Genomic DNA, 18,600 nt, shown 5'->3' on the forward strand with positions numbered 1-18,600 from the left:
CCTTGTCATTTCACCTCGCTGCTGCAGCCCCCTTGGGCGGGTGACCCCAGGGAAGGAGGAAGGGGCCCCTGTCATGGGCTAGATCCTTGGGGCCAAATCAGCTCTGAGGACACAGGTGTCTAATAAAGCTTGCTGAGTGACACTGTGTGACCATGTGGCTCCTGGTCTGCTGTCACAGCACAGCCTCCCTGTCCATCTGGGCTCCCTTCATCCCCGCCCTGGGCCCTGTCCCACTTACCCACCAGTGACTCCCTTCCCCCCCTCTTCTTCAGGTGGACTCTGTCCCCAGCTGTCCCCTCTGCTCCTCTGGCCTCCTCCCTCCTCTCTCCCCTCCTGTCCTCTCCCCCTCCTCATCTCTCCCTCAGTGACTAAGCCCAGGCCCAGGTGGGCCCTTCATGCCTGTGCCCCTTATCACACCTGGCACCTGAATCCTGGAGAGGGTGACAGGGACTCAAGACCCCAGGCAGCATCGGGCGTGGACCCAGTTTTGAGGGACATTACCATTGTTTGTCACACCTGCCTTTCCTAAAGAAGGGCTCAGGAGTTGAACTGTGTCCCACCAGAAGGTCCTGATGTCACAACCTCCAGTACTCGGACTGTGACCTTTTGTGGAAATTAGGTCTTTACAGATGTGAGCAAATGGAGGTCAGGTCATAGGGACCCACGTCCTCCAGGATTGGTGTCTGTATAAAAGGGAGATCTGGACACAAGGGAGACCTGCACATGGGTAGGAGACCAGGTGCCCATGAAGGCAGGGAGCAGGGTGACACTCCTATGAGTCACAGATGGACAGGAAGCCACCTACTGTCCCCATGGAGACCCCTGTAGCAAAGGATCCAGCGGAGGCGTCTGTGCTGGGTTTGCTCATGTCTCCTCAGTCTGCTCCCCGCTGGGGGTTCCTCAGTCTTCCCTTGACTCTCCTGACCTTGACCTCTCTGAAGGTCACAGGCAGTTATTTTGTCAGTCACCCCTCCATCTTGGCTTGCCTGATGCCTTCCCATGACAAGATTCAGGAAGATCATGAAAGTGAGGCTGTGTCCTCACGATGGGCATGATTTTGTCACATTATTGATGACATTCCTTGGGTCATTTGATTAAGATGGCATCTGCCAGATTTTTCCACTCTTCCAGAAAAGGGACTCTTCCCTTTGGAATGAGTTGAGATTTGTGTGTGGGCGCGTCGAGCTGGGCAATCGGGCCGTCCACTTCACCCTTCCCTGACCTCCTGTGGACTCTGCTTTCCTGGCTTTTCCTGCATCATTTGCTGCCATCCTCATTGATTTTGATTCTGCAGTTGCCTGGTGTGGCCAAGGAGCTTCCTCCAGCTGCCCTCCGTGTTTTTTTAGCGTGTGTCCGTGATTCCTGATCAAACCCGCTTTATGCTACAAGGGTCTCAGCTCCCCTTGTTCATTCCTGCCCCAGACACGGCATCAGCCCGTCTCCTGGGAGACGTGGTCCCTTTTATGGGGAACAGTACTGAGAAGTCAAGGTCTGAGGCCCTCATGAAGGTTGGTGTCCCAGCTCCCATGTCCTCTGAGTGGGGAGCGCTGCAGAATTGCCTACAGGTCACTACTGTCTTTCCTCCACTGACCCGGATACCTGAGGGTGACGACCTAAAGGAGGACAGGTTCATTTTGTCTTCTGGTTTCAGAGCTCTCAGTCCACGGTGGCAGACTGCACTGCTTTGGGCCTGAGGGGAGGCAGCCCATGATGGCGGAGGGGCTGGGGACAAGACCAGTCCTGCTGGGCACATCCCCACTGAGTTCCTTCGTCTGACCAGGCCCCATCTTCTAAAATTCCCCCCACTTCCCATAATGCCATTAGCTTATTACTCCATCTGAGGATTAATTCACTGATGCGGTTAAAGCCCTTAGGATCCCATCCCTTCCCTCATCCCTCATCTCAACCTTGCTGCCTTGGAGACCCAGCCTCCAACTCTTCACCTTTATTATTTACCTAAAGAGTTATACTATAAAATAGACCTCACATCAAAGTAGAAAATTTACCAATGGACACAGCCTCGTGTGTGTGTGTGTGCACGCGCACGTGCCTATGAGTACTGGCCAAGCCTCCAAGGTCATTACTAGGCCCCTCCTCCTAAAGTCTCTGCACCCCCCCAACACCTTCTAACACTGCCACACTGAGGTCTGAGCTCCCAACACTTGAGGGAGAAACACTCAGGTCACATCTGAACCCTCGCAGCCTCTGGCCATGTCCACCTTCTATGGGCACTCGCCCCTCATTCCACTCCCCAGGGGACTCTGCCCCCACAGCAGAAGTCCCCTACCCTCCCTGTGTGGACCCCTCACCCCCCCTGGCCCTGAGCCCACCATGACTTCTCACATCCTGGCCCCCTCCCTGCTGCCACTGAATTACTCAGGAAGAGCAGGAGGGACCAGAGGAACAGGGGAGAGCCCAGACTGCCCTCCCCACCACTGCTCCCCTGTCACCAGGCCGTCCCTGCACACGGGTCTGACTGGGTCAGGAGAGCTCTGGGGCCAGACCCTGTCCTCTGCATGTGCCACGGCCCAAAGGCCAGGCAGAGAGAGTGGGCACAGGCGATGCAGGTGGACACAGTGAATGGACAGGCGCCTGCCCTAATCCCTACTTTCAAATGCTCTCCAGTGCCATCCTGGGCTGTGTCACAGCCTGAGGTGGCCCTGCCCCCGACTCCCTGCAGCCAGATGGGGAGGCAGGCGCAGCCCTGATCCCTCCCAGCCTGGGCGAGGTCCCCAGCCTTCACAGCTCTGAGACTCAGGCTCGCAGGAGAGGCCCAGAGAGGCAGCGGAGCTGGCACAGGACTGAGCAGGAGGCTGGGCTGCCAGGGACAGGCAGCAGGGCCACCCAGAGGGACAAACCTGAGAGCACGCCTGCCCCATGCAGTTCCCCGCGGGCCCCGCCTGCATCTTCCTGAGGAAGGGCATCGCTGAGAAGCAGCGGGTGAGGCCGGGCGACTGGCAGGGCGGGCAGGGAGGTGTGGGGCAGGGGGAGAAGGGGCAGGTGGGCGGCAGGAACCAGGAAGCTCAGAACACAGGAGGGGGCTCTGGGTTCCCGGGGGCCACGGGATGAAGGGGGACAGTAAACTCAGGAGGGGGGCGTTGTGAGGAGAATAAACGGGGGCTGGGATGGTGTCCCTTTCTCTGCTCTGGACACAAGAGGCTGGTGATGGTGACAATGGCAATTTTGGACACTTACCAAGTGCCTGCTGTGTGGCCAGCTCTGTGCAAAGGTCTGCACATTCCTGATGTCATTTAACTCCCAGAACAACTCCGAGGTCCCCGAGACTCTCACTCCCGTGTTACAGGTGAAGAAACCGAGGCGCTGAGACAGGAGTCCTTTGCCATAAGCTCCCAGGGAGGAGGTGGCAGGGCAGGCGGGTCCATTCCTGTGCTTGCGACTGTCAGGAAGGGAAGGAAGGACAGGGCGGACAGAGATGAGACTGCACAGAGGACAGCAAGAGAGACACTGGGGGACGGCCAGGGAGCTAGAGGGTGGAGGCCAGGCTGGTGGAGCCTCTAGGCTCTCTGCAGGTGTCCAGGCCACGTCCAGCAGCCGGTCGGGCAGTGAAGGGCAGACGCTCGCAGAGGTGCAGGCCCTGGTCCTGCTGGCACTCAGTGGCCCTCCTGAACACCACTGAGCTCTGGTCCCACCCCAAGGGACTCTCCCTCTTGGGAGGCAGGGGAGGCAGGTGGGGACAGCAGTGGGATGCCCTGGAAAGACTTCTGACCTGGAGTCGGGAGCCCTGGACTCGAGCCCTGGTGCTGGAGTCTAGTGCCACACGACCTCAAGGGTCACTTCCCCTCCCCTGGTCGGGGACCTGCTGTTTCAGAGCTGTGTGACCTTCAACAGCTTCCTCGACCTCCCTGTTCTTGAGCGTCTTCATGGGTAAGATGGGAATGATACCTGGTCTCCCTCCCAGAGTCGTCCTGAGGTTTCAATGCAAGGAGCCCCAGCAGAGCCAGCCTCTGACACCTGGGCTGGGACAGCAAATCCCACCCTGTCCATCTGGGGAGGCTCGGACTCCACGTGCCATGGAATGTGTGTCTGGGAAAGAGCAGATCCAGGTTCAAGTACAGGACAGAGGAGTGAGGGGATGGGAAGGAGGCAGAGCAGAAGCTGAGGAATGGGAGTTGGGGAGGGAGGAGGAGAGGAGAAGGGAACAGGGGCGTGGAGGACGGGGCCTGCTTGAGGAGCGCAGGACCCTGACGTCTCTCCACCTTCCCTCCCTGCATTCCCTCAGGAGAGACCCCTGGGGCAGGACGAGATCGAAGGTAACAGCTGCCCCCAATGCCCTCACGCCCCCAGGGACCTGCTCTCAGCTCTGTCTGTGTCACCTCCTCCCCTGCACACCTCACAGCCTTTCCTGTCCCCTCTACTGCACACTGAGGCCTCCCCAGGACAGCTAAGTGCGGGGAGTCCTTAGCGACATGCCCGGCCCACGTCTCAGAAACCCGGGATGAGAGGAGATGGGAGCCTTAAAATGAGGCCAAAGCTGTGGGTCCTCCTCCTGGGGTTCTGAGGGCTCTCCACCGACCCTGAGGATTGGGGGCTCAGTGAGCAGCTCGGAGCCGTCCCCCCTGCGGGCGCCTTTCCCACTCACTGCTGTTCCGCGGTGCTGGGTTTTATGGTGTATTCCCCTTGAGTCTCTGTCACGGCCTCAGCCACAGTTTCAAGGAATGCCACTCTTCCCTCCGGCTGTTTCAAGTTCCTCCAAAGTTCTTCTCTCTTCACTTTCAGAGCTCCGGGAAGCATTCCTTGAGTTTGACAAGGACAGAGATGGGTTTATCTCCCATAAGGATTTGGGGAATCTCATGAGGACAATGGGTTACATGCCCACGGAGATGGAATTGACCGAACTGGGCCAGCAAGTCCGCATGAACTGTGAGACCCGGGGAGGAAGGCAGGGTTGGGCTCTGCTGAGGGAGAGACTGGGGAGCAGGTGGAGGGGGAGTCTGTGGGGATACAGGGGGCTACGAGGATTGGGGTGTAGAAAAGAGCATCCAGACTGCTCCAGGGAGGTGGCTTTTGAAGTAGTTGGAGGGGCCTTGGAGAGACAGGTCTGGGTGCAAGTCCCAGTTCTATGATTTGTCAATGAAAGTCATTCTGAAAAGTGAAGTTATCTTGGGTCTCAGGTCCCTGGTCTCTGAGAGAAGGCAGGACACTCCTTACCTCATGGTGCCATGGGAAGGAGGGGATGAGGGTACTCAGTCAGGCCAAGTTGTAGTCCCCACAACTTCTGATTAAGTGTGGTTTATCACTGTCACCACTAAAGGTCTATCCGGGGAGTGTGAGGTTGGAGCCGTGCTGGATGTCAGCAATGAGCTTGGATTTGGACCTAATGGTGGTGAATAGAGTTGGAAAAAGAATGATTTGGGGGGCTGCTCTTGGGGATTGAACTCGGGGATCCTCAACCACTGAGCACATCCCAGCCCTAAACTATATTTTATTGAGAGACAGGGTCTCACTGAGTTGCTTAGTGCCTCGCTTTTGCTGAGGCTGGCTTTGAGCTCACCCATCCTCCTGCCTCAGCTTCCCGAGTTGAAAAGGATCAATTTTTAAATGGAGACCAGAGGTGACTTTGAGACTGAAACTGAATAAAATTGCTACTGGTTTGCTTCTGGGCATGTAACTGAGTTAAGGTGGAATTCAAGGTGATAATGGTGTGCTCAGCCCTCTGTGTATCTGCAGATTCAAGCAAGTGCAGATGGAAAACATTTGGGAAATAACTGTGTATGTACTAAACATGTTCAGGCTATTTTTTTCTTGTCATTGTGCCCTGAACAACACAGTATAACACTCAGAGAGCATTTCCACTGTGTCGGGGCCTCTGAGACATGCCCCGCCCACATCTCAGAAACCTGGGAGTGAGACAGGAGCCAAAGCTGTGGGTCCTTCTCCTGGGGTTCTGAGGACTCTCCACCAACCCTGAGGATTGGGGGCTCTCAGTGAGCAGCTCGGAGCTTAGAGATGAGGTACAGCATATGAGAGGTTTGCGTAGGTTACATGCAAATACCATGACGTTTTGGAGATGGGACTTGACCGTCTGCAGATTTTGGCATCCATGGGGGTTCCTGGAACCACCCCCCAGTGGATGCCAAGGCACGACTGTATTCGTATCTGGAAGAGCCTCAGGTGCACATGTCACTCACTCCCTCTTTACAGATCCACAGAGGAGGGAACAGGGGTCCTGACCATGCTCAAGGTTGTGCAGTCAGTCAGTCCTGTCCCCATACGTGCCTTGTCCACCAGGTTCAGGTTCGAGGGACACAGGGCTTGAGCTGAGTGAGTGAAAGATAAGGGGGGTTCACCCAGCCACAAAGAAGAATGAGACTCGTGCATCTGCTGGTAAATGGATGAACTGGGGAACACCGCGCTCAGTGACAGAAGCCAGCCTCGGAAGTCCAGGGGAGAACGTGTTCTCTCACAGGGGAATGTGTGGGGAGGGGATCCCATGAAACAGAGGGGACATCAGTGGGGTAGGGGGTGGAGGGAGGGAGGAGGGACAGGAACAGGGAAGAACCGAGGAATGAAATGACCAGATGATGCGTATGTGCACATCCCACTCTGAACTCCACCTTTATGTGCACCCGTAGAGCACCCACCTAAAAGTCAATAAGCAGAAGGATCCAGGAGAGGAAGGGACCCGGAGGAGGGAGGAGGGCAGGTAGAGAGGAAGCACTGGGGACCGAAAAGGAGCAAACTACAGTCCAGGCATGAGCATGTCGAAACTAACCCACGAGTGTGTGTGGCTGCCATGCACTAATAAAAGTGCAGAACAGAAACCCGTGGACGGCGGGGACCTGGGAGCCGCTCTCTTTCTGCAACTGACTGGAAGGGAGAAGCCAGGGATTGGAAGGTCAGGGCATGGAGTCCCACTAACCCCGCCCTTTCTGCCTCAGTGGGGGGCCGTGTGGACTTTGACGACTTCGTGGAGCTGATGACCCCCAAGTTGCTTGCAGAAACGGCTGGGATGATTGGTGTCCAGGAGATGCCTTCAAGGAGGTCAGTGAAGGGGTCCATGGGGCTGGGGGTGGTCTAGGAACTGTTCACGTCAGCACCATGGACAGGGCCCACCAGAGGGCCACCCCCTGCCTCCTTGTTTTGGCCCAGCCCTAGTGGGATGGAGAGGGCCAGGGCCTCCCTCTTGCTAGGCCTCCACCGTGAGCTGCCCCCCAGCCCCTCACCTTTTCTTTAATGTAGCTACTAGGAAACTCAGAATCCCTGAGAGGCTCCCGATGCACTTCCCCCTGGACAGAACTGCTCCAGGAAAGTCCCATCCCAGGAGAGGACACTGCACACACCAGGAGGCAGGACGCTGTGTCTGAGGAAGGGTGACAAAGGGTGACAGCAAGAGCTGGAAAGAGCATAGATGGATGTGGTGGAGACTCAGAGTTGTGGAGGGCAGGGCCCATCACCTGTCGTGGACTGGACAGGAAGCCACCAGGGGGAGTGACAGGATCTGACTTGTCCCCTATGTGACTGTGAACACGGAGCCTGACGTGCAGAGGGGAGAGCCTGGCAGAAGCAGGATGGCAGCCAGGGACCCCTGCAGGCTGCCTGGGGAGTGCAGGCCAGAGGGGCCGTGGCTGGAGCCAGGTCAGCAGAGCTGAGGAGCATCCCTGGCCCCTCTGTGTGCACTGAGGAGAGGGCATAGTAGGCTTTCTGGGAGGTGGTGAAGGAGCAGGGAGAAGTTCTGGAGGTCACTGATTGATTGGGAAACATGTGTCAAGGGCCTGGCCTGTGAACATGCTTGTCCTTGTGTGCCTGGACTATTTCACCAGCATGACGTCCTCTGGGTTCATCCACGAGACTGCATTTCAGGATTTCCTTCTTAAGGCAGAACCACATTCCACCGTAGTGTGCAGCACACAGGAGAGGTGCACAGGAGTCCAGGAACAGAAGGCCTCCAGAAAAACTCATAGGCACAGACTGCAGCCAGCTGGCTGCCAGGACCTGGGCAGAGGGGCAGGCGGGCTGTCCTTTCATGGGTCTCAGAGTTTCAGTTATGGAGATGACTGAGTTCCACTCACCTACAGACTAACGGTCTGTATTGGGCATCAAAAACTTAATAGAGCAGATCTCATGTTCCACATCCAACAAACTGAAATCTAAGGGGACAGGGAATGCCTTGGAGGCAAGGTGACACATGCTGTGCTGATTGGTGTGGTTTCATGAGGGCATGCCTCTGTCCAACTCATCAGAGGGCACGGGTTAAGCCTGCTTAGCTATCTGCACATCAATTATATCCCAATAATGCTGTCTAAACAGAGGGAGAGGGGTGTGCAAACCTGGGAGGAACCCTTGACCTTGAGGTGCTGATATTCTCCAGTAAGATGTGCCTGAAGCCCTTGGCCTGGCTCTAGTGATCCATGGACACTGTCACCCTGTCACCGTTGCTCTCAAGGTCGGTGCTGCTCATCCAGCCCCCTCTGCTTCTGTTCATCAGTTCGACACCAATGGAGATGGGGAGATCACACTGGCGGAGCTGCAGCAGGCCATGCAGAGGCTTCTGGGAGAGAGGCTCACCCCCCGGGAGATCTCTGAGGTTGTCCACGAGGCCGATGTCAATGGAGACGGCACGGTTGACTTTGAAGGTGACGTACAGGGGTGGGCTCGGCAGGGATCCGTTTCCCGCTCCCCGTGTGGCCTTCCAAGTTGGCCATACTTACACTCCTCTCCGGTGTGGGCTTGGAAGTTTTGCTTGGCTTTGGAACTATTCATTCCATCCCTCTCTGACCACGTCACTCTGAAGTGCCCAATGTCTGTCACTCCTGAGGCTCTGCGAAACCTCTTGTCCAGAGGCCCTTCCCACCATGCTCAGGATTTGCTGCCACCTCTCCTGTTCCTCCCTGGCTCCCTGAGCACCTTGTGGCATGGGGAGGAGGAGGGGCTAGCTGGTAGCAGATACTCCCGGCTCAGACCATGAAATTCAAATTCAGAGTCATGTTTACATCTGGCCTTATCTGGTCTCTGTGCATTTTCACATGTGCAAAATGAAGACGAAAAATCGCTTTCCCTCAAAGTTTTGGAGAAAACCAAAAGAAATCATGCACAAAATGCCACAGTTTTTTTAAAAAAACAATTATTCTGCTTGTCCATCATTGCTCACGCCATTCTTTCTGCCCAGAGCACCACCTCCTCTGTCCCGTGGCTAACTCAGAATTAGGTCCCTGAAAGGTGCCTCCACCTGTCTTGCTGGGCTCAGTGTCCCCCCTCATGCCCCCTCCCGTCACATAGGGTGTAGCCCTCTGTGGTAGCACTGACCCATGACACCTCCGTAGCTCAAGGGAAGTCTCTCCATCTCCTCCTGGGACCGTGCACTAGATCTCTTATGGTTAGCGCCTCAGCTGGTGGCAGGGAGCACAACCTTGTGTCTTGTCATCTGGTAGGTGAGAAGGATCTGAGCCTCATCTGGCTGGGAGGGGACCCTTTCTGTGGAGGGCACCTGGGCTCTGAGTTGGAACAGAAACAATCCCTGGTCCTCAGAGCTCAGAGTCTGTGGGAGAGTCACGTGTCGCTCGCCCCACCCTCCAGCAGCATCCTCCCCACCCACGCTCTGTGCTCTGGAGCAGGTGCAACACCTGTGCTGTGTGCCCGGCTTCTGCTCCTGCGCAGCTGATGCTCCGCCCACGGGCCACACTGTAGTCTCTGTCCCTCTCTGTGGAAGCGCTCATGGTTTCCTTCCGGGCTGTGTTTGCCTCCCTCCAGGAGCCGTGTGTGTGTGTGTGTGTGTGTATGTGTGGTGGGTGTTGGGTGCTTTTCCCCTCCCCAACTCCGCTCTGTGAGTCTCCAAATGGAAACGTGGTAGATGACATTGAACACCTGCTGGCTCCAAAGAGCCTCGGCGTGCAGCGGACATCAGTAAAAACTGGCACAGGTGGAGGGCGAGGGTGGGAAGCAGATCTGCTGGCCAACTGCAGGCCAACCCCAGGCCAGAGGACGGGGGACCTCAAAGCAGGGCGGGGCCAGCAAGTTCTGGTGTAGAGTCACAGCGAGGTCACGTGCAAAGGGTGTCCTGTCCAGGGTTCACCAGTCACTGTCCAGCTGACTCAGGCTCAGGGGCTACCTTCACGGCCCAGACTCCTGACCTGTGAAGAGGAATCCCCCTGAGACGGTGGAGAGGGTGACATCAGACCCTAACATCGGCCATTCATGGAACACTGTGTCCCACAAGCCCTGTGTCGTTTAACCATCTTAAAAGCACAGGGGAAAGAGTGAGCCTACGACTCCCATCTTACAGATGAAAACACGGAGGGTAGAGGGTTAGGTAATTTCTCTAAGGTCAACATAGGAAGTACTCAAAACACTACCGTGGTTTTTTACAATGAGGCACCTCACCTCCCCATTTCCTTGCAGAGTTTGTGAGGATGATATCTCGCTGAAGATGCTCCCCACCTGGTCAACATGGATCCCTTGCTTGCTGAGGACCCAATCCCCATGACCCCTTGAAGGATGGAGTGGGGGGAAGGAGGGTAGTCAATGGCTTTGCAGCTGCATGGATTGAAGTTAGACTGAAAGCAGCAGCTTTGCCAGATGGGGATGGAGTGGGGTGCTTAAGGAATGAGATTCAGGAGGTGTGGAAATGGGAGTGGGACTAAGATCCAGTTGCCATTCCAGAAATTCCAGAGGTTAATGACATCTTTTTCTTACACATAGTCCTAAACCCCTGTGACCTGCCAAAATCTCTTCCCCAGCTAATAGTCTTCTCTCCTGATAGATTGTCACAAAGTCCCACCCCGCCCACCCTCCCCCCCCTCCCTCCCGCCCTTCGGACTTCAATCTCAGACACCCTGGTTCTGTGAGAGGGAGACGCGCCAACCCCATCACGGGGCTAGAAACTGCTCCTAGATGAGGCTGGGCGTGGGCGCCACCCGTGAGGAGCCATTGGGGGTGAATTCCTGATTTCCTGGAAGCCCAGCCTGTGTTTCCCCCTCTGATCGACCACGTCCCTCTCCTGGTGTAAGATACTCAGGGGAACTGAATTAAATCACAAATCGGGATTATCGGGTTTAGGCAAGCTGATCCCTGGGGAATTAATCCCCCACCAAATATCGAGAGAGAGAGAGGATCCCCCAAATCCCCAGCTCAGCAGGTGACTGCAAAGCCATCCCTGGAAGGCCCCTGCCTCCACGCCAGTTGGCCCAGGCCACTTCCGGAGAATCTCCCTGGTGGGTGGGAGTTGTGCTCCGTCCTGCAAACCCAGCATCCGTCTGTCTGTGACACTGAGAATGTGGTTCCTTCACCTCCCCCGGGGACAGCACGCCTCAGCAGCACAGAGGTCCTCAAAATAAAATGTCACCTCCAGGATTTTCTCTCTTTGTGGTCTGTTGAGCAGATGCATGGAATGGGCTGTTTACAGGCCTCCACTGGCCCATTAAGGAGAAAGCAGAGCCGGTGCTGCTCCCTGCCCCTTACCTGTGCCCTGCCCACCCTCCTGGGCCACGTGACTGTGAAGCCTTCCCCTCTCACTGTCTTTCCCCTGCCCACCCTCCTCCTTTCCTTCCCCCGTCCTTCACTTGGACAGCAGTGTGGTCAGTGCTTGCTGTGTGCAGGCTGCCCGTCCAGGCAGGTGGCTAGAGCCGTCGATAAACCAGACACATCTCCACCCCCAGGAGCTCGCCTCATGATGGGAGGAAACAGCCATGCAGAGGGGAGGGCCACCATTTTCTTTGGGGACCTTGGGGCATTCGCTGAGCATAAGGGACATGTCTGAGGGAAGAGTGTTGAAGACACAGTGTGTGGCACAGGCAAAGGCCCGAGGTGGGAACACACTGGAGTGTTGAGGAGCAGCAAGGAGACGAGGGTGACCGCAGGGGTGGGCAGGAAGGGGTCAGAGTGTCAGGGTTAAGTCATGCAAGGGTGCCCCTGGAGACCGCTGTAAGGATCTGGAGTGACAGGACCCTGCTCACCTCCTTCCTCAGCTCCTCCGTCTTCCATTGATACATCCACTCACCTCTCCCTGTTCTAGAAAGGTTTGCTGAGTCCCTCTGTGCCCCCCATTGTCCCTGGTGATGGGATCGGAACAATGACAGGGCTTTGACCCCAGGGGCTTATACCTAGAGGTGTGCAGTGCAACAGGGGCTTCTGCCATGATGGCCATGCTCCAGACCTGCCCCGTCCGTCATGGTGGCCACTAGCCACCTGTGGACACTGAGGATTAAGTGTGGGGCATGAGGCTGAAGAACTGAGTTTCATTTCAGATTTATTTTATTAAGTAAATGCAATTTCATTAATAAATAATTGACCTTATTACTTAATCTTAATCTAAGTAGCCCCCCGTGGCTAGTGGCTAGTCACTGGAAGCTCAGCTTCGCGCACTTAGCCTGCATTATTCTTAGGTCCTGGGAAGACCCGAGGACAAGAGCTTTGCTTTCTTGGGGAGTGACATTCCAGTTTGTGGGGAAAAGAAAAAATTAAGTCACTTAAGAGAAGCTCGTGCCTGGACGCACCCTTCCAGGAAGATGGGGGTCGGATATAAGGAGCGTTTGGGGAGGGGAGAGAGTGGCTCAGCGAGGCCAGAAGGGCACGTCTTGGAGACGAGGTGTTTCTAGATGGTTTCCGGGGCTCTCTCCCTGACTGGGGGAGGGTCAGCTGAAGCTCCCTTAGGGGTCTCCTGGGGATCAGCACTGGGAAGGGAAGGGCAGGCGCTCGGGTGGACAGAGGAGAGCTGAGCTTCCGTGCAGGTCCTCAGCTCGGGAGCCACGGGAGCTCTGGACACAGCTCTGCCACGTCTTCACCCCTGGCCTCAGCCACGCTACGGACTGCCCAGGGAAAGGCCTGTCCCTGGATGCGGGGGTCACTTAGAAGCTGAGGACAGCTGATCTGGACTGACATCAAGACTGCACTCCCCAGGGCTGGGCAGAGGTCCTCTCTTAAGAGGGACATGGCCCACCCACCTCCTTCCCCATCACAGAGAGGTTGAAACCAGGACAGGACGCAGCAGGGAGGAGGCTGCGGAAAACCAGGGCAGAGCAGTCCAGCACATGCAAAGGTCCAGAGGCCGGGTGAGCTTGGTGTGTCCAGGAACAGAGGCAGGAAGGAGGGAGGGACGGACTTAAGGGAGGGCCATGTGGAACCAGGAACAGGAGAAGAGCGCTTACTAAGGTATTCCTTGTGCGGTCAGTGAAGACTTGCCCTCTGCTTGCTCTTGAGAAAGAGAAACAGATCTACCCTTCAATCTGCAGGCTTCTTGTCTGTCTGTGCAAACCACTGTTATCTGAAATCAAATCCGCAGAAAAGGGACTGAACAGCAAAAATGTATCCCTGAAGCCCGGGTACAGTGGGGGGTAGTGGCAGCAGTTGCTCAGGGTACTCTATTTAGAAGGTGGGGAAGAAAGAAGGAGAGGGAGGAGGAAGAGAAGAACAAAAATATTCATTTGCATCTGGGCGTAGAGGGATTTATCCAGATTCTGCAATCTATTTTTTTTAATTTATTTTTTAGTTGTAGTTGGACATAATACGTTTATTTTATTTATTTATATGTGGTGCTAAGGAGCCAACCCAGGGCCTCACACATGCTAGGCAAGCGCTCTACCAGTGATCCACAGCCCCAGCTCTGCAATCAATTATTGATGTCTGCCATGGGCATGGGGAAGGAATAGCAGAGGCATCTGCAATGAAATTCCTTCCCTTTGAACTGAGTCATAGTCTGGTAGGGAGGGGGAGCATGGGAGGAATAGAGGAACAGGCAGAGGGGTGGGAGGGGAAAGAAGGGGGTAGGGGTTAGAAATGATGGTGGAATGTGGTGAACATCATTATCCAAAGCACATTTATGAAGACACAAATTGCTGTGAATATACTTTATATTCAAGCAGAGATATGAAAAAATGTGCTCTATCTGTGTGATATGAATTGTAATGCATTTCGCTGTCATATATATATATATATATATATATATATATATATATATATATACCAATAAGAAAAAAATTCCTTCCCTTGGTTTACTAGTTTATTTATTAATAATTCAATAAGTGCCTGCAAATGCTGTGCCTAAATCTGTGACTTCTCAGAAAGGGGGAGAAGGCCACAGGTACTTTTAAGGGTCCCTGGACAGAGGATCTGATTCCCCACCAGTGAGATTCACCAACCTCGCCATCAGCTTTTCCTTCCATCAAATTCTCTCATTGAGAAATCAGGAAAGAGAGTCCCCAGGGAGATGCAGGTCCCCTCCTGGGTGGGCTAGGCCACATTTTTCCTCTGTTCTTCATGAAGAGCATGTGATTTAGCAGGATAATGAAGAGGCTGTTGCTAAGGGTGATTATCTAGGTTTGAAAGATGCAGTGGGGAAAAAATGAAGCAGGTTCCAGCCTCAGTGTGGAGTCTGCTTCTGAAGATGCTCTTCGTCTGCTTAAAAATGAAATCAAAGCTTTCCTTTTTTTAAATTAATTAATTAATTAATTAATTTATTTTTGTGGTGATGCTGGGGATTTAACCCAGGGCCTTGTGCATGCAAGACAAGCACTCTACCAACTGAGCTATATGGAGTTGTGGCTCAGTGGTAGAGTACTCCCCTGGCATGCCCAAGGCACTGGGTTTGACTCTCAGCACTACATAAAAATAAAGATATTGTGTCCACTAAAACTAAAACATAAATATTACCAAAAAAATGGCATCAAAGGACCAAGTTCAAGGGATAAGTATGCATTTCAGAAGTAGATCATGAATAAAAAATGACTTTGCACTGATTTTTTTTGGGGGGTGGGGATACCAGGGATGGAATCCAGGGTGGTTAACCACTGAGCCATATTCCCAACACTTTTTAATATTTTGAGACAGGGTCTCACTGAATTGTTTAGGGCCCTGCAGAGTTGCTGAGGCTGGTTTTGAACTCAAGATCCTCCAGCCTCAGCCTCCTGAGCTGCTGGGATTGCATTGATTTTAAGACTTAGGAAGAAATAAGCATCTTTCAGGCATGAATTACAGTGCTGTTTGTTGTGAGTTCAACGTGAACAATACATATACTAAATAAGGTGTATTCCATCAGCCATACACAGAAACCAAGGTGATGCACTAACTGGTTTAAAAAGTGTTGTAACCAGAGGCTTTCAGGAGTCTGACCCTCTGGTGTCCGCTGGGAGCTGTGATCCGGTATTTGCTAATTCAGTGTTCGCGGTGACTATACAACATGATCACAGTGAATAAGGAGATTCAGCCCTGCGAACCACTCTCACTTCTAGGTGACTCACCACCAGAGGGCCACCGTCCACTCACCATGCAAGGCCCTGGACAGGGCTAGGAGACTTGGATAACTTATAAAGACATGGAGGTATAAAGGGAGAGAGCCTTGTTGATAAACAACGTGCTACCCCAGAGGAACCGGAGGACCATGACCAAAACAGAGTGGTGTAGACGCGTCATCAGGTTTCTTATTCTTGTTTTTTTCCCTGATCACCTCATCAAGTTCTGGTTGGCTCTTTCATTATTAAAAAAAAATTAAAAAAAAGTAATTCAAAACTTGAAATAAGGCCAAAATATTGCCACATGGTCTTTGAATGGCAGCCCGGGACATTGTCCAACAAGCCCCTGGGGGTCATCTGATATTCTAGCTCATAGTGGGCAAGCTTTTTCTAGAAGTTCTGGAATTCCTGCAGCATGCCGTCTCTGTCACGAACTGGAAAGCAGCCTCAGCCCATCAGGGAGTAGGTGGGCTGTGTTCCAGGAAAACTTTGCACATGGACCCTGGAAATGGAATTCCAGATCATCCCACCTGTGACAAATATTTGCCTTTTGATTTTTCTTCCCAACCTTACAAAAATGTTAAACACTTCTCTCCACCTGGGGGCTGCACAAATAGGCCTTAGTCCAGCTCGCTCACAGATAGGATGGGGGTAGTGGACGCTGCCCTGGGAATACAACTGTAAGTGACTCTGTGCTGCTGATTGGAGGCCCAGGCCCGGCGACAACTGGGTGTGACTGGTAGAAGATTCCCAGGTCGTGAATGACTTCTATGCGATAGATGTGAATAATTTCCACTTGGTGTGTGAGGTGCTCTCGAGAGCTTGACTGCCCTTTAGCTGTTCATGGGTTTGTGTGGAACTGAGCAGCTGCGCAGCCAGCCCTCTTCCCCCGGCCCCCGCCATGTTTGATGGGAGAGAGGCCTTTAACACTCCCAGATCTCAGAGCCTGCTGCAGTCACTGCTGGGCCATGTGTTCACCACCAGGAGGGCAGGACCCCATCCTTCTCACTCACCAATCACCTTTCCCCAGGCCCAGCTCAGAGCCTGGTGTGCACTGGGCTTTCCCAGGGGTCTGCTGAGGCGGTGAATGCAGGACCCACCCCGGCCACCCTGACCCTTCCCCAGGTGACCGCTGTCCACACAGAGGCCCCACCTCCCGTCCTTGTCCAGGTCCCCCGTGGTCGGGCACCAGAGCTCCTGTTCTCACCCTCCAGGCATCGAGACCACGTTATTTCTGCAGACGGAGGGAAGGGGCAGGGCTTGCTGAAGGAACTGCCCCCATACCCTGAAAACCGTCACAGAAAGGCGACCGGTCAAGAAGAGATAACTTGATAAATGACCCATGAAGTGAAGATAAACAGGTTTCTTTAATGACAGACTCAGGGATCAGCTAGTATACAAATGAGCAATGAAGGACATGAGGAATGAAGTTGTCCTATTTCCCACCACTCAGTCACCCCTGAGATCAGTGATCCAGAAACACGTGTTAAGAAACGCTGTTCCACAGCTGGGAGCTCAGCCCTACCTCCCAGAGGCTTGGGAGACTGAGGCAGGTGGATTGAAAGTTTGAGGCCAACCTCAGTAACTTAGTGAGTCCCTAAGCAATTTAGTGAGACTCTGTGTCAAAATAAACAATGAAAAGGGCTGGGGATGGGGCTCAGTGGTAAGCACCCTGGGTTCAAACCCTGGTACCAAAAAAAAAAAAAAAAAGAAAAAAGAAAAAAAGAAATGCTCTTCTGGCCCCAAGTCCTCATTCCAAGGAGACCCACCCCCATAAGATGAAGCGAAGTCCTTTCCTGGAGAGGAGCAAGGTCCCAGCTTCTGTTCCGCCCGGCCAGGACCTCAGCTTCCTTCTTCCCTCATCCCCTTTATTCTCCTCCTTTCTCTCTCCCTCCAAGACACCCAGGGCACTTCATGAGTAGGATCCCCAGTAAGAGATCTGTGCCCGTGGAAATGGTGTTGCCACTCTTGGCTCAAAACAAGTCCCAAGCAACACAACCCTCTGTGTGTGTGTGTGTCTGTGTTATGTATCTGTGTGTGTATGTATCTGTGTGTATCTCTGTGTGTGTATCTGTGTGTGTGTCTATGTGTGTGTGTGTGTGTCTGTGTGTGTGTTTGTGTCTGTGTTTCTGTGTATGTGTCTATGTGTGTGTGTATCTGTGTGTGTCTCGGTGTGTGTGTACCTGTGAGTATATGTATGTGTGTGTGTCTGCGTGTGTATCTGTCTGTGTATCTGTGTGTGTATCTGTGTGTGTATATGTGTATATATGTGTATCTGTGTGTGTGTATCTGTGTTTCTGTGTGTGTGTCTATGTGTGTGTGTATCTGTATGTGTGTATCTGTGTGTGTGTCTGTGTGTAAGTATCTCTGTGTGTATATATCTGTGTGTGTATGTGTGTGTGTATCTGTGTGTGTCTGTGTATCTGTGTTGTGTCTGTGTATCTGTGTGTGTGTATCTGTGTTTCTGTATATGTGTCTGTGTGTGTGTGTCTCGGTGTGTGTGTACCTCTGAGTATATGTATGTGTGTGTCTGTGTGTGTATCTGTGTGTGTATATGTGTATCTGTGTGTGTATCTGTGTGTTTCTGTGTTTCTGTGTGTCTATGTGTGTGTCTATCTGTGTGTGTATCTGTGTGTGTGTGCACCTGTGTGTATATGTATGTGTGTGTATCTGTGTGTGTGTGTGTGTGTGTGTGTGGTGCTGGGGACTGAACCCAGGGCCTTGTGTGTGCCAGGCCAGCACCCTACCCACTGAGCTACGGCCCAGGCCTCCTCTGTGCTATCTTCTGCCCCTGGATATGAAGCCTGGTTCTCAGGAGAGAAGGAGGCATCACGACCCCCCCCCCGGGGTGTCAGAAATGCCTGAAGATGCCTTTGGTGGCACTGGTGTGGACAAGGCTGGAGGCCCCATCTCTGGAGTCTACCAGGCAGAGGACAGAGGTGTTGCTCAAGGTGACAGGGAGCTCTGAGGTCCTGGGGGGTGTGGGGACACACAGAGCAGAAGGGCCTGCTCTCTGCTCCAAGCAAAATGAAGTTTCCCGCTGATGGTTCACGTGGAGGGTTAGAGGGCTGACACGAATCTCTGTCTGTTAAGCCACCAACGTGGTGCGTGGTTGTTAGGCAGTTAGCCCTCGGCCACACAGGGGGACAGGACAGTCTCTGCCTCCAGGCCCCCAATCCAGGGCCCATCCCCTGTTCTGGGTCAGATTCTTCCCCTGCAGAAGCTGATGCTGGCCTTGCTGGGGATGAGCCTGGGGCTGGCAGAGGGTCAGGGGTGGACTTCCACCCTGCAGCCCCCGCAGGTGGATGGGGGATGGGCGGGTGACTTAGGTCCTGAGCAACACTGCGTTTCCTGCCTCCAAAAAAACGCTGGGTCTCAGCTTAGTGAAGTGTGAGCCAGTTCAAATCTGGACAGCGCTTAG

The 18,600-nt window shown here is 53.8% G+C and overlaps 1 protein-coding gene across 2 annotated transcripts; it reads left to right on the forward strand.

Annotated features, from left to right (window-relative positions):
* The first annotated feature begins 2,877 nt into the window (after nt 1-2,877).
* On the forward strand, nt 2,878-10,382 carry Cabp5 (calcium binding protein 5). 2 transcript variants are annotated; one of them, XM_077793214.1, is made up of 7 exons: nt 2,878-2,940; nt 4,241-4,271; nt 4,738-4,881; nt 6,900-7,006; nt 7,658-7,669; nt 8,447-8,594; nt 10,357-10,382. In XM_077793214.1, exons 1-7 carry the CDS (start codon nt 2,878-2,880, stop codon nt 10,380-10,382), a joined length of 531 nt encoding a protein of 176 aa, XP_077649340.1. The 2 variants fall into 2 exon arrangements, with proteins under 2 accessions (XP_077649340.1, XP_077649341.1); XM_077793215.1 differs by having other exon boundaries at nt 4,244-4,271.
* Nucleotides 10,383-18,600: the final 8,218 nt, after the last annotated feature.

The sequence above is a fragment of the Urocitellus parryii genome, chromosome 15 (genome assembly GCF_045843805.1).
Source record: "Urocitellus parryii isolate mUroPar1 chromosome 15, mUroPar1.hap1, whole genome shotgun sequence".
NCBI lineage: Eukaryota > Metazoa > Chordata > Mammalia > Rodentia > Sciuridae > Urocitellus > Urocitellus parryii.